Source organism: Pyrus communis, chromosome 15 (assembly GCF_041283825.1).
Source record: "Pyrus communis isolate YQ-2024b chromosome 15, ASM4128382v1, whole genome shotgun sequence".
Lineage (NCBI taxonomy): Eukaryota > Viridiplantae > Streptophyta > Magnoliopsida > Rosales > Rosaceae > Pyrus > Pyrus communis.
The window spans coordinates 8,526,588-8,541,390 of NC_142579.1; the positions used below are offsets into that span (position 1 = coordinate 8,526,588).

At 38.7% G+C, this 14,803-nt stretch overlaps 2 protein-coding genes across 2 annotated transcripts; both read left to right on the forward strand.

Moving 5' to 3' along the window:
* Positions 1-5,802: 5,802 nt before the first annotated feature.
* On the forward strand, positions 5,803-6,402 carry LOC137729709 (putative calcium-binding protein CML29). Its single transcript, XM_068468719.2, has one exon. The coding sequence runs from the start codon at positions 5,836-5,838 to the stop codon at positions 6,301-6,303; it is 468 nt and encodes a 155-aa protein (XP_068324820.1). The 5' UTR covers positions 5,803-5,835; the 3' UTR covers positions 6,304-6,402.
* A 409-nt stretch (positions 6,403-6,811) lies between these two features.
* LOC137739878 (mogroside I-E synthase) lies at positions 6,812-10,700 on the forward strand. The gene is made up of 3 exons (XM_068479612.2): positions 6,812-7,078; positions 8,116-9,058; positions 9,716-10,700. Exons 2-3 carry the CDS (start codon positions 8,411-8,413, stop codon positions 10,457-10,459), a joined length of 1,392 nt encoding a protein of 463 aa, XP_068335713.2. The 5' UTR covers positions 6,812-7,078; positions 8,116-8,410; the 3' UTR covers positions 10,460-10,700.
* Positions 10,701-14,803: the final 4,103 nt, after the last annotated feature.

A 14,803-nucleotide genomic window follows, 5' to 3' on the forward strand; every position in this document is an offset into this window, starting at 1 on the left:
TTTGTGGGCAAAGATTTGGTGAAGTTCTTCCAAAAATATGGCATCAAGCAGTACATATCCACGCCAAGATATCCTCAAGGCAATAGGTGGGCCCAAGCATCCAACAAGATGATCCTCGATTGCCTCAAGAAATCCCTCACCAGTAAGAAGGGAAAATGGCCAGATGAACCCGTTAGATGTCTATAAACATATCGCACCACCAAAATACGAGCAACCGGTGAAACTCATTTCTCTTTAGCATTTTGCTCAGAAGCAACCATTCATCCCAATATCATTAAGCCAAGCATTACCGCTCTACTACCAAGCATTGAGCAGAACAGTAAGGAGATAGCCACAAGCTTAGATCTAGCAGAGGAGAAACGCGAGTAGACCATCACCCGCATCGCAGCCTACGAGCAACAGCTCATTTCTAGCTACAACAAAAAGGCCAAGAGCCGACAATTCCAGCCCGGAGATCTAGTCCTAAGAAAAGCCTTCATCACTGCTCGCAGAGAAGGCTACAAAAAGATGGATCTCATCTGGGAAGGTTCGCACAAGATCAGCAAAGTAGGCAGCAAGAGTAATTACAGCATCGCCACTATGAAATGACAAAAAGATCGAAAAACAGTGGAACGCCTACAATATGAGGAAGTACCATGTGTGACTTCCCGCTACATCAAAGGCCGAAGACTCAAGTAGCTCGACGGGCACCACCTCACAAACTGATGACTATCCAGTTGTTATGTAGTTCCTACTTTATAGCTAAGTTCTTGTTTGTTTCACTCGTTTTTCGATGAGGAATTCAGAAGTAATCACAATTTAGCTTGGCTGCATGTTTACAACAACTGATCACTCATACACTTCAAAGAAGACAACGCCCTTCTTAGGGACTCATTGCAGGAATTGTGCCCCATGAGGGACTGACCATGCTCTCCAGTGTTAGAGGGTAAACCAATTCCCCGACACCCACATGGGTCAGTTCTCCAACACAGGAGGATAAACTCTACACTCTTAATATCCAGATGTGGATGAGTCGGGCCGCCCTAGTATAACTAGATGCACGATGGCTTGTGTCGGGATTCCTAGAAGTAGCCTAAATGGTCTTTTTTAAGGCTTAGCTAACTGAAGGATTTTGGGTCTCTTGGCCTAATCCGTGGGGAACCGGGCCCTAGAGACGGAGGAAGTAGCCATAATGGTCTTTTTCAAGGCTTAGCTAACTAAAGGATTTTGGGTCTCTTGGCCTAATCCGTGGGGAACCGGGCCCTAGAAACGGAGGAAGTAGCCATAATGGTCTTTTTCAAGGCTTAGCTAACTGAAGGATTTTGGGTTTCTTGGCCTAATCAGTGGGGAACCCTGCCCTAAAGACGGAAGGGGTAAATTACGCAGTATATCCGATAGACGGCTGCCTTGGAACCCTAAAGTTGCTACCGACTGTAGTAAGGTAGCCTACGGTTTCTGGAAGACTGCCTACAGCTTGCCCTTCAAGCAGTAAAACCACGCTAGACTTATACAACCACACATTTTTGTGTAAGGTTAAACAAGCTAGCACACATTTACAAAGCTTTATCTACTGCTGACATGCTACGTAGTCGATAAGCTTTACCTCTGCCAAGCGTGGAACAACGTACACCAAGTCCTAAAGTGTTGTGATACTTGCTACGTAACCTATGAAATTGGAGAAAGCCAAGGTTAACAACCTAGTGGTTACGCGGACTTGTCTACTTCTGTAAGTAAAGCATCCGGCTGCCAACCCTATGGTTAACAACTTTGCAAAGTTCTACACCAACACCTATGGCTGCATAGGCTATGCAAGCCTGTGTGCTTATAGAAAAGTAGAACGTCTGCCACTGGTCTATAAAGTCTAAAGGTTAAGGCATGAACAAAAGAAGCGAACATGAAGAAAGGCGAATGAAGCATGTTTATAAACAACTAGCAAAGGTCGAAGGAGTTCAAGCAAAACAAGAGCTATAAGGAAAAACAAAGACCATCCTAAAGGCTACCTAGAAGACTACACTTGTCTAAAGGTTAAGGCATCAACAAAAGAAGCGAACATGAAGAAAGGCAAATGAAGCATGTTTATAAACAACTAGCAAAGGTCGAAGAAGTTTAAGCAAAACAAGAGCTACAAGGAAAAACGAAGACCATCCTAAAGGTTACCTAGAAGACTACACTTCAGCAACTTGGACATCCCATGACTACTCAGTTGCCACACCTTCAACAGCCGTCACGCTCTTAGCAACAGTATCATCCAGCGCTTCACCCCCGGCTGCCCCAACCTGGGCACCAACTTTTCCAACTACTTCACCAATGGAAGCCTCAAAAGTAAAAGCAAGCATGTCTTCCCGAGAAATAGAGAAGGTCTCGAAACCTCGAGCCCATCTTTCTCACCCTTCAGCTCCTCATTCTCATTGAGCAGACCAACACGGACACGCTACAGCTCATCCATTCATTTCTTCAAACTTTCATCGATCTTTAGTACACCTTGAAGTTCCAACACTTAGGGTTCAATCCTATCGATGATTCTCTTGAAGTGGATCACTTGATTATAAGCAGAAATCAACTCTTTATCCTTTGCATAAGCAGCAAAATGAAGCTTAAAAACTGCAAATTCAAGATCTTGAATTTGAGGTATGTAACATCCAATCTCCTTCTATGAACTTTCATACTTAACTTGGATCGCGTCAAGCCTAGTCTTCAAGTCAACGATTTATTGGCGAGCAGTTTTGAGTTGCAGAGAAATGGGGTTAGAAATATTATACCCCTTTAGAGCAACCAGCTCATAATCCAACCTCTTGATCTTCTCGGCCGAGGAATAAGCTTTAGCTGCCATAGTCTTCGCCACCTCCTTAGCAACCTTGCTATATCTGCATCATAGCAAGCAGAGCAGTCATTCTATATTGGGTCGTATGCTTCGCAAAGGAACTTGGGCAAACAACCCTTCTAACGCCATCAACAAACTTGGCACAAATGCCATGTCTTCAAGCATATCTGGTTTCAAAAGCACACAAATCTCAACAGCCTCCCTAGAAGCAGGCTTAGTGGATTTCTCATAGCTGCCCAGGCGAGCAATCTCCTCATTCCCAGCAAGCGAATCAATCTCAGCAGCAAATTGAGTGAGCATTGGCACCATTTTAACAGCATAGTCAACCTTATTGCTCTTCTTAATAACAAGTCTCTCCAAAGGTGAACTGGACTTAGCTCCCAATGGACGTCTTAATACATACTTCAGCACTGGGGGCATGACATGACCTCTATGCTGAACAATCCTATCAGCAATCGTACTAGCCATTCTCAACATGGCAAGCGCCACGGGCTCATATCTAGAAACCTCATTTTTCTTCCCATTGGAAGAAGTCATGCCAATCACAAGCTTGTCGGCAGCAGGCAGATGCTCACGAGTAGCGGAGAAAGTCTTCAGTTTTTTCTCAACCAGCATCTCTTGAGTAGGCGAGGAAGATCTCTTCTTTTCACCTTCAATCATAGTAAGCTCCATGACATCGATTAGACGAGCCAATGCATCCGTCTTGATCCTCCTTACTTTCTCTTTCGAGAGTAGCCCACCTTTCTCCTGGTGAAGAGAACTAAGTAACCAACGCCATTCACGATACTCAGTAGGAAAGCTCAACCCAGCATTCCAGCAGCCCATAAGGCCCGCGACCTTCTCATTTCTCTTAATCGCCGACCTAGCTCGTGCCAAGTCCAAGAGTCCAAAGGACATGAGCCATACAGCTCGCCTAGCACTACATTCTAGCTCCTCAATCGGCGGCCCCAGCCGCACAAGTTGCCCTTGGCTCTAGCTAAGCCAAGCAGTGGTCCCTTCCACAACACCTCATCGGCCCATGTCGAGCCGACTCCTGGCCCTTGCCAGTCGATGTGCCACACCACCCCGACGGCTGCACCGCAGTAGCACTATCCAAGAAGAAGATAAGGAAAATTAACTTTTTCTTACCTTGGTGCTGCTCAGAGAAGACAAAGAAAGCAACGAAACACGGTCATTTGCACGGGCAAATGTAAAAGATTGCTTGGGGAGGGGGAACAAATATCCTCTAGCTTTCTCTTTCTTGTAGGGTAGAATAAATCGCTCTCCAAAGTTGATTTAATACTCCACTTAAGGTGGACTTAAATAGGCTTTGAGAGAAATTTATTTCCCTTTCCTAGAAGGATCTAATTTCCAATTAAAGAGGGAATTCACATCAAAATAGGAAGCAATCCTACGTTTTCTAAAGCAAGAAGATCTCTACACCTGCTACCTTTTCCTGCGAGTAGCCCAATAGGTGTAGGGACATTTGTGGAGCCAAAAATAATCATAAGGCGACACGTGGATTTTTGGATAAAAGAGGACAAAAATACCGTTAAGGCAAACTGAGATTCCTACACACGAGCAGCAGACAATCATCACTCCACCAAGTCAAAAATGCCCAAAATAGGTAAACAATTCAAAACTTATTTCATCCATCCTCATCAAATCCTCTCCACAAGGTAACCCCCAAAACATTCCTTTTAAATTATGTTAATTGGCTAATTAATAGATTTATTACCTAATTAATCTATTAATGGCCAATTAAATCACCAATTATACCAAAAAAATACACAAAGGCCGGTCACCTTCTCTCCCAAGGGGACTGGCCATGCATTATATATTCAACATCATTTCCTCTAAAAACCTAAGTCTTCACTCTTGCTAAAATTCTTCAAAATTCTCAAACACTTTTCTCTCAAAATTCTAACTTTGGTATCAGAGGTTCTTCGGCCAAAGCCCCCCATTCATTGTGAGCGCGTGAGGCTCTTGGCCTTGACCTAAGGTGTTATTTGTTTTGTAGGTGCAATTTTGTCCAAGATCAATGAGGAAAAAAATTTGCATCCATAGTTATTGATAATTGGATTATTACTTAAACGTTGATTAAAGTGTATATTTCCAATTGGTGACATCATTTGATTTAAAAGATTTGGCATACCTAACATTATCCTTTTGGAATACTTACTTAAGAAACACTTTTATTCTGATTCTTAAAAAAGTACTAAAATGTTTACGATCTAAAAATTAAATTGTCTAACGAATGAACATTCATATAGTTTTTTTTTTTTTTTTTTTTTTTTTTTTTGTGCAACAATGGTGGTAAGTGGGAATCACTTTTGCAGAATCAAAGAAAGCAACTTGTCCAAGATCATTCCTTGAGCACAATTGCGTAGCCAGAAATTATTCGGTGGGTGGGCTAAACTAAAATTATTACTACAAAATCAAGTTTTTAATCCTATGTTGCCTACATAAAGTTATTTAATAGTAAAAACTTGAATGTAGTAATTTGAAGCAAGAATTTTATGCTATGTTTTCTAGGTTTTTAGCCTTCAAAGCTTTCAAGTGAATAAAATAAGGAACCATTTGTGATATGGAAGTTTTAATTTATTATTATTAAATATAATATTGGTTAAAGTGATGAGTTTATTTAACATCTATTGCTTCTTATTATTCTTAAAAATAGGCTTACTCATAAAAAATTTCATTTCTTATGTGAAATATGATAATTAAAAATCATAAACTAACCTAAAAATTTAAACTTGAAGAATCAAACTCTCCCTATGCTATAGCCTAGGGGAGCCTTGTACTTGGCTCCGCCCTTGCTTGAGCACTCAGCCAGAATAATCTTTTCGTAACAAAATGCGATAACACTAAATAATTCACAAGCATAAGTCTACTCTTACCTTTTATTTTTTCCAACTTTATATCAACAAAACCGTAATATAAATCATGGGAATCCCCTTTTGCCCTGGCTAGTTATATATAGTTGGGGATGTGCCAATAAAATTACCAAAGCTAAATACAACTTCAAAAAAACACCACTTGATCAACCTATTTGCATGGCTCAGCCCATTTCTCTCTCAGCTGAAACTGAGACACTGAGCCAAGTCCTCGGCCTAGTAGAAACATTCAGAGCTTTTGATTCAGACAATGATGGGAAAATTACTGCTGCAGAGCTTGGTGGGATTTTAGGGTCACTTCGGTACAACCCTAGTGAAGAAGATGTGAGGGCAATGATGCAGCAAGGGGACACGAACAACGACGGTTTCCTGAGCATCGAGGAGTTTTTGGAGATGAACACGAAGAGCATGGAATTCGGAGGGCTCAAAAATGTTCTTAAGAATGCTTTTGAAGCGTTGGAGGTCGATGGGGATGTGACTGCAGAAGAGCTTTATGAGGTTATGGGAGATGACTTGGGGTTTGAGCTGACACTTCAGGATTGCCAGGGGATTATTGCTTCAACTGATATAGATGGGGATGGGGCTGTTAGCTATGATGACTTCAAACTTATAGTCAACTCACTCTGAGATTTCTAGCGTTGTGTGATCAATATATAATTATACTAGTGAATACTGAAGTATGTATTATGTCCAATCCCTTCTGAATAAATTCTACTATTTCTTCTACCACACTTTCCTTCTGCAACTGCATGGTGCATGCATGATTTTTTTGTTGGTGATGCACAAGAAGAGAGACCATCTACTTGAAGGGTGTGGTGGTTGTATGAGCTTATAAGTAATTGGATACTAATTTTGTAGATGACGAGTTTGATACTAATTTATTCTTCTAGACTTGAGAGTAAATGAGAGTATAGATCACAAGAAAATAAGGGGCTTTGCATGTGTTTATAAGTAATTGAGTTACTTTTCACATTGTCAATTAGTTTTATGGTGAAACCTTAACTTTTTCATGATATCAGAGTAAATTGCCAAATATATGAAGCCCAACGGCCACACATGTTCAATGTCACCCAATTTATGTTGTTCACATGTTAAACTTGAAGATTTATCATACCTGAGGGTTTGTTTCCACATTAGACAAATAAAATTTACATACTTTATAAGTAATTGAGTTATTTTCCATGTTATTAATTGATTTTACGGCAAAACACAAAATTATTCAATATCATGCATACATACAAACTATAACGCGGACCACACACAACCTACTATCCCACCCACCATACTCGCATCATTTTGCTCTGACCCGATCATCCCTCAAATTTGGGTTCCGTCAACTCAGGAAGTTCGCCGGTGAGAAAACATGACTCGCCCTTAACGCTTCTCCCTTCCAATTTTGCCGGTGAGAATTTGGCGACTACTCTTTTCAGCGATTTACTCTTTTTATGATTTTATCCCTCTTAGAATAAATCGCTCTGTCTAAATTTTAATTCTGCATCTCTCTGTTCTTCTTTTGAAATGTTAAATTCGTAATATATGCAAATTCGAAGTTCCTTTAATTTTAAGCCCCTTACCATATAGGTTTTGATTTCGAAAATTGCACTAAAGTTTCCCAATTTTTATTTTATTTTTAATTTGGATTTTAGGATTTGATATATGTTTAATCCCAGTTTTCTATTGTTTCTGTACTGTTCATCTTCTATCAAAGCAATTAGGGGATGTCTCCGTGTAGGTAATGTATTGCATTACTTGTGTTGCAACTTGCCAGTAATATGCAGCATTCATTTTCTATTTTTAGTGCGAATCAAATGCATTTGTCATTGTCACTGAATTGAATTCTGTGGAGGTTATGCAAGAGTTTGGATCAGCGTTTTTCGATCTTTCTTTCCTATGTTGTATTTGGCTTTCGGTGGTTGTTTGATAATCTCATCTTAGGGTGCATATTTGAGCTGCTATTGTTGCATTTTCCTTGATCCGAGGCTGATATTGCTTTCCGTGTTAATGATTATAATGAATTTATCAAGCTGGTTAGTTACAAGTCATTGCGTGGATGCTAGGAGGCTCTTATAACCAAGTTTCTGGTAAAGAGTTGAGAAACCATTTCTCCAATTATTTTTTTGGATATGGACTTTCATCCTGGTGTCATATTTCATTGCTTTGCTTAAAGTAATCGTTGCATTGTGCATCATAGCAAGATCATTCCTGAAGATAAGCATTTATAGCTTCTTTCCCTTAGTGGTATTCATCATCCTTGTGAGTTCCAATCTTTCAGTGATGTTCCATGTATAAAACATTGTGTCAGATACCTCTTATTACGAGTATTAAAACTTAATAGTAAAATTGTTGTGGTTGATTAAAGCAAGCTGTCAAAACTTTTGTAGCTAAACTTATGGTTAGTAGTTGATGGAACTCTGTTCTTATCACATTTTCACTCTATAGGTAACACATAGCGTTTGGTCTGGAATCTGGACTTTATTTTATTTTTTGGGTAGACAATTGAATGGTTGCACTGCAACAAGGGCTGGGCCGCCTTATGAAGATTGGTTTTGGTTGGAGTTTTCGGTCACGGTAACCAGAAAGGTGTTCGTGTATTGCTTGTGGTATGATGTGAACGTTATTATTGGCTGAGTTTCTTTATAAGTGAATAATTGGAATAAGAAGGCCATCCCATTTAGTTTTCATATCTATAAAAACAACAGCAGCAAATAAAGGCAGAGTAGTCTGTACAAAGAAAATGGAGAAAGAAAAAGAAAGAGCCAATAGAATCCACATCCTTGTGGTTCCTCTTCCTGTCCAAGGCCACATAAACCCAATGCTCCAATTCTCAAAACGCTTAGCATCCAAAGGTTTAAGAGTGACACTTGTCACAATCTCATCCAACGCTGAAGCCATTGAAACTCAATTGTGTAAGGTCAAGATTGAGCCAATTCATGCAACATCTGAAGAAGAAGAAGAAGCCGGCAATAATGTGGAGAACAAGGTTCTGTGGTTCCAAACCATTTTGTCACGGAGATTGCCACAGCTGATACTGAAGCAAGAGAATGATGGCTACCCAGTCATCTGTCTTGTCTATGACTCAGCCATGCCTTGGGTTTTAGACACAGCCAAAGGGCTAGGAATTTTTGGGGCTTCATTTTTCACTCACTCTTGTGCTGTTGGAGCTGTGTACTATAATGTGCACGAAGGGTTGCTTAGGGTTCCTCTGAAAGAGCCTACAATATCATTACCTGGGTTGCCCTTACTTGAGCCACAAGATCTGCCTTCTTTCATCTATGATCCAGGGTCATATCCGTCCTTCTTGAACTTGGTGGTTAGTAGGTTTTCAAATATCACTGGCGCTGATTGGATCTTCTTCAACACATTCCATGGGCTGGAAAAAGAGGTATATCCACATTCTTGATAAAATCCACTATTGGTTCCTGTAGTTTTGCTTGAATGTTCAATTTCGTCTCTAATTCAGCTTAATTACGTTCAATATATCTAGCCCTAACCCTAAAAAATTGATAACTTTTCCACTTTTGAAAGGATTTAAGCAATTCATGTGTATCATATACTTCATAGCTTATGGGGATCAACCCTTGTGGCAATTCCCAATTGGCATTTAGTACTCTTGAAAATGACCATAAATTTTCTTTTCCCCAATAATTGAAAAGTAGATGCCTCTACGCTTTGCAAAACATATTCTGTAAATAGTTTTCTTGGGCATTATTGAGTTTTAGAGAGGGAATAAGATGTATATTATATGAAACGGTCCAAGGGACCTTATATATGACCTAGGTATGATTGAACTCAGGCCAGAAACCAACCAGTCTTCTATTGTTTTAGATATGTTAGATCTTTATTCTATAGCCCTACAGTACATGTCAGCTTCAGTTACAATCGCCCCAAGCCCCTATATAGGCAACGATAACCATAAAATTTGAGGACACAGATTGCCCCATGCCCCTTATCGAAGTGAGGCCCTAGATAAGTTTGTATCCATCCGTGAGACATATAGTCAGTCAGTGTGGTACAAATAGTTTGATTTGCATGTTATCAGGTGGTGAACTGGATGAGAACGCAATGGCCGATCATGACAATTGGACCAACCCTTCCATCAATGTACCTAGACAAGAGATTAGAAGATGACAAAGATTATGGCTTGAGCATTTTCAACCCCAACACTGAAGCTTGCAATAAGTGGCTTGAATCAAAACAAACAGGCACAGTCGTATATGTATCATTTGGAAGCATGGCAAATTTAGGAGAAAAACAAATGGAGGAAATAGCATTGGGATTAAAAAGGAGCAACGCTAACTTCTTGTGGGTAGTTAGAGAATCCGAAACTCAGAAGCTTCCAAGCAATTTTGAAGAGCAAACATCAGAGAAGGGTTTGGTTGTAAATTGGTGTCCTCAATTAGAAGTTTTGGGTCACAGGGCCCTCGGTTGCTTCATGACACATTGCGGTTGGAACTCAACGCTCGAGGCATTGAGCTCTGGAGTCCCAATGGTGGCAATGCCTCAGTGGACAGACCAAACGACTAATGCCAAGTTTGTAGAAGATGAATGGAAAGTAGGAGTGAGGGTCAAGGTTGACCAAATGGGAATCGTCACTAAAGAAGAAATAGAAAGATGTATAGCAGAAGTGATTGAAGGAGAGAGAGGGAAGGAGATTAAGAGGAATTCAATGATATGGAGAGAGCTGGCTAAGGCGGCCATGGATGAAGGAGGAAGCTCTGATAAGAACATTGAGGAATTTGTTGCTACTCTCTCATGCAAATCATTCGGAAAAGGTAGTGTTTGAAATATTTTTGTTGTGGAACTTTAAATTTGAACAACACATTCAAATAAGAATCTACGCTCGATTAATAATCACATCTGATTTGAGTTTGGCATAAATTGAACATGTATGTGTCCATATATTTCAATGTACAACATAATAATATCATTATAAAAACCCTAGACTTAGAATAGTTGGATTTGTAACACCTATATTGGTTTATCATTTGGTCTTATGATCACATATATTCAATTTTGCATCCACACATGGTGGCGTAGTTGTATTCCTCTCCAGTTATAACTGTGAGGTTTTAAGTTCGGTTTTCATAGATACAAGTTTGATATTTATAAATATACCAGTTGTATCAAAGATCATTTTCGGACAATTGGCTTATTGAGTAGTCCAGGTTCGTTGTCATATTCACCAATTTATTATGTACAGTTTCAATTTCTAAGCGTAATTAAATAGTCCATTGAGATAATACAAATAAAAGTCGTATACCTAATCTAATTTTTTGGAATATCATGACGGTCGTAGACGTCTATCTCTCATGTAATTATCAATCTATTTAGGAGTCAATACTTTCGAGAGAGAACCATTAGTAGGCTAATTAAGCTATTTATGGTCTTCAAATTAAAAAACCCCATGACGCTATTTCTATAACCATCTCTGTCTGATTGTATGACTAACTAATTAAGCTACATCACTATTTCTTTAACATAGTCGTACATTCTTCTTATTGAAAAAAAAAGGAAGTTATTGCAGTTAATAAGAAAAATTCAATCAAGAGCGAGACAAGGCCCACTTGAAAACTGAGGAACACAACTAAAGATTAATAGCAGAAACCCCAATTTTTCAACCAAAATTTTTAACCAACTTCCAATTCCAAAATCCAACACCAAAGTAGTAGAAACCCCACTCTAAAACTGAAGACCACAACTAAAGATAAGTAGCACGTTGGTCGTTTAGTTACTAGTACATTCGTTTGACTTATATTAACTGTAACAATACTCTACTTGTCTAAGAAATCCTTAACCAATCTTCTAACTTTGGTTCCTTTCCAAGAAGGAAAGAGTTACAAATTTTCCAGATTATGCATTCTGCAGAATCCAACAACTACATCCAGCAACCAACATAAAAATTTTCAACAAATATCCAAATCAAACACCAAAGTAGTAGAAACCCCAATTGAAAAATCGAGGAACAAAGCTAAATTGTTGTCTTCATGATTTCTTGTTTAAGAACAGCATGCCAAGTAGCAAGTTGTTTGTTTAGTTACTAGTACATTTAATTTAATTGTAAGAGTACTCTACTTGGATAAAGAAATCAATGTCATTGCATTCGTTTGTAGGAAAGGGAACTGCAACTCAATTACCATAACCGAACGACTGAATAAAAATTATTATGGGGTGGGAAACCAATTGTCTAACTTAGGTTACTTTCCAAGAAGGAAAGAGTGTAAACACTTTCCAGGTTCTACATTCCGCAGATTCCACCTACATCTAGCAACAAACATCAACTTTTTCAACCAAAAACTTCAACCAACATCAAATTCCAAAATCCAACAGCAAAGTAGTAAAAACCCCACTCGGAAAACCAAGGAACAAAGATAAAGATAGTAGTAAGTTCATTTAGTTCCATTATTTCTCAACACATTGAATCACATTGCATGGTAATAAGAAAAATTCAATCAAAAGCGAGACAAGGCCCTAATTCTAACCCTTTACTTGAAATTATAAAACCCCTAATTTAAGAACCCTAATCTAACCCCCAATGAAGCACCCTAAATCTAACCCCCAATTTAAGAAAACCTAATCTAACCTCACTGCCCAAAATAGTTCCCTTAATTTAAGACCTAAATCTAACCCCAATTAAGAACCCCAAAAACTCTAATTTAAGAACCTAAATGTAACTCCTAATTTACGAACCCTAAATCTAACCCCGATTGCCCTAATTCTAACCCCCAATTTGAAAAAAAAAAAAAAAAAAAAAAAAAAAAAAACCCTAATTAACATGCTAAATAAAGAAAATTGAAAATAAAGACTGAAGAGGAAATTACAGACGTGACTGCCGAAGAAAGGGATGGAGAGACAGATGGAGATACAGAGGAAGGAGAAAGAGGGTATCGCGCGGGAAAAAAAGGAAGAAGAGGGAAGTGAGGGGAGGAAGGAGAGACACGAGTTAAAAATATAGAATCTTGCGCGACAGAGCCTTTGTCTCACAAGGCTAAAAAATTGTCGTGCAAGTTTATTAAAATTTCCGCGAAAAAAAGCGCCTTAATTGAATTTTTAGACACTTATGCGACGTATACATATATTTCATCACACAAATATACTTTGAGCGACGAAATATATGTATTCGTTGCGCAAGTGTCTGAAATTTCAATATTCCTGCGTAAAATTAAAACGCTTGCGTGAAAAAAATTGTTATGCGTCACGCAATTATGTTTTAAAATGGTTTTTTAATTTTTTTTTATTTTGTTTACAATTTATTATAAAATAAAAATAAAACAAATTTATTTACAAAGTAATTCACATATAAAATGGGAATCATTCATGCGATTCACTCTATATAATGCATTAACAATTTCTTGTGTTTTACAAAAAAAAGTTACAAATAAATTGCCTTAATCTTCATCCGAACTATAATAACTTTCACTTTCGTCGATATCATCATTTTCAGTGTCCCATTCCTTATCATCGATAGGTACATCACCATCGTCATTTGTGTGCACTGGACCATCGTATCATGGAATATTACCGAGGTCAATTGTGATTGACTCAGTCTGTATTTCGATTGAAGATACTCCTTCTATTTGAAATGGTTCTTGGATAAGATTAGTATCTTAGAGTGTTTCTGCATCACTTTCCATCGAAAATTCAAGACGTTGGTCAACAACATTGTCGATGTCGTCGTCAGTATGGTCTTATTCTGGTATAGCATACGCGTTCCTATGATCCATCTTCTGAACGACTTTCCAACCCCTCCCGGCTTTAGGGTTATCTAGATACACAATTTGCTTTGCCATGGTTGCTAAGATGTAAGGGTCATCATCGTACAGTTTTGGTAGTGTTCACTAATAGTAATCCATGATCTCTTTTCACACTTCCATGCCTATTTGGGTTTGTATCAAACCATCGACACTTAAATAAGATCACTTAGCACCGGTCTTTGTAAAGCAATTGCACGACACTTGTTAGTTTGCCATAGAATTCAATGTCTGTACTTTCGCCTCCCCAGGGAACATGATGTAAGCGCCTCTTATGCCACCTAAGCTTGTATAATGGATCATTCGGGCTTTGCTTTGTTTCGCACACTTTTCTTCAAGTCTCCAAGAAGCTTGCCCAAAGAAAATGATACGATACACATATTACTAATCGTAATATATTTAATATTGAATAATAAAAAGGACGAGGAATATATACCTTTCTATTGGATACATCCATCGAAAGTTTACTGGTCTAGCAAGCAATGTCTCATATGATAAGTGAACCATCACGTGTATAGAAGTTGCACAATGTCTCAGCTGGAGGAAATATCATCTCAAACTTGCATAGAACTTGCACAATGTCATGGCACAACTGATTAACTTCTGTTTTTCACAACGTTCTTGATGTCAATTGCGAAAAAAAACTGGATAACAACATGATTGGTTTCACTACATCGGCTGACAAGAGATGTCAAATACCCACAGGAAGTAGGTGTGGAGCCAAAAATAATCAAGAAGCAACATGTGGATTTTTGGGCAACAAGGAAAAAATTACCCTTGAGGAACACCGGAATTCCTACACGCGAGTAATGGGCAAACATCCCACAATCAAGTCAAAAGTGCCCAAAATAGATATTTATTCAAAACCTATTTCATCCATCTTCTCCACAAAGTAACCCCCAAAACATTCCCATTAAATTATGTTAATTGGCTAATTAATGGATTTATTACCTAATTAATCTATTAATGGCCAATTAAACTACCAATTACACCCAAAAAACACATAAGAGGTTGATCATCTTCTCTCCCAAGGGAACCGGCCATGCCTTATATATTCTACGTCATTTTCCCTAAAAAGCTAAGTTTTCACTCTTGCTAAACACTCAAAAATTCTCCAAACACTTTTCCCTCAAAATTCTAACTTTGGCATCGGAGGTTCTTCGGCCAAAGCACCCCCCCCCCCAAAAAAAAATCATCGTGGGCGCATGAGACTTTTGGCCTTGACCTACGGTGTTATTTGTTTTGTAGGTGCAATTTTGTCCAAGAACAAGGAGGAAGAAATTTGCATCCACAAATTGGTGCTTTCATTAGGAGTTGAGTCCCACACTCGTAAAAGACTCTCGCATCTAAGCTTTTTCTATTTTCTTGTCCATTTGTAG

Coding starts and splice junctions, on each gene's coding strand:
- LOC137729709 (XM_068468719.2), top strand. CDS start 5,836: ATGGCTCAGCCCATTTCTCTCTCAGCTGAAACTGAGACACTGAGCCAA.
- LOC137739878 (XM_068479612.2), top strand. CDS start 8,411: ATGGAGAAAGAAAAAGAAAGAGCCAATAGAATCCACATCCTTGTGGTT. Junction 9,059..9,715: donor TCCATGGGCTGGAAAAAGAG/GTATATCCACAT, acceptor GCATGTTATCAG/GTGGTGAACTGGATGAGAAC.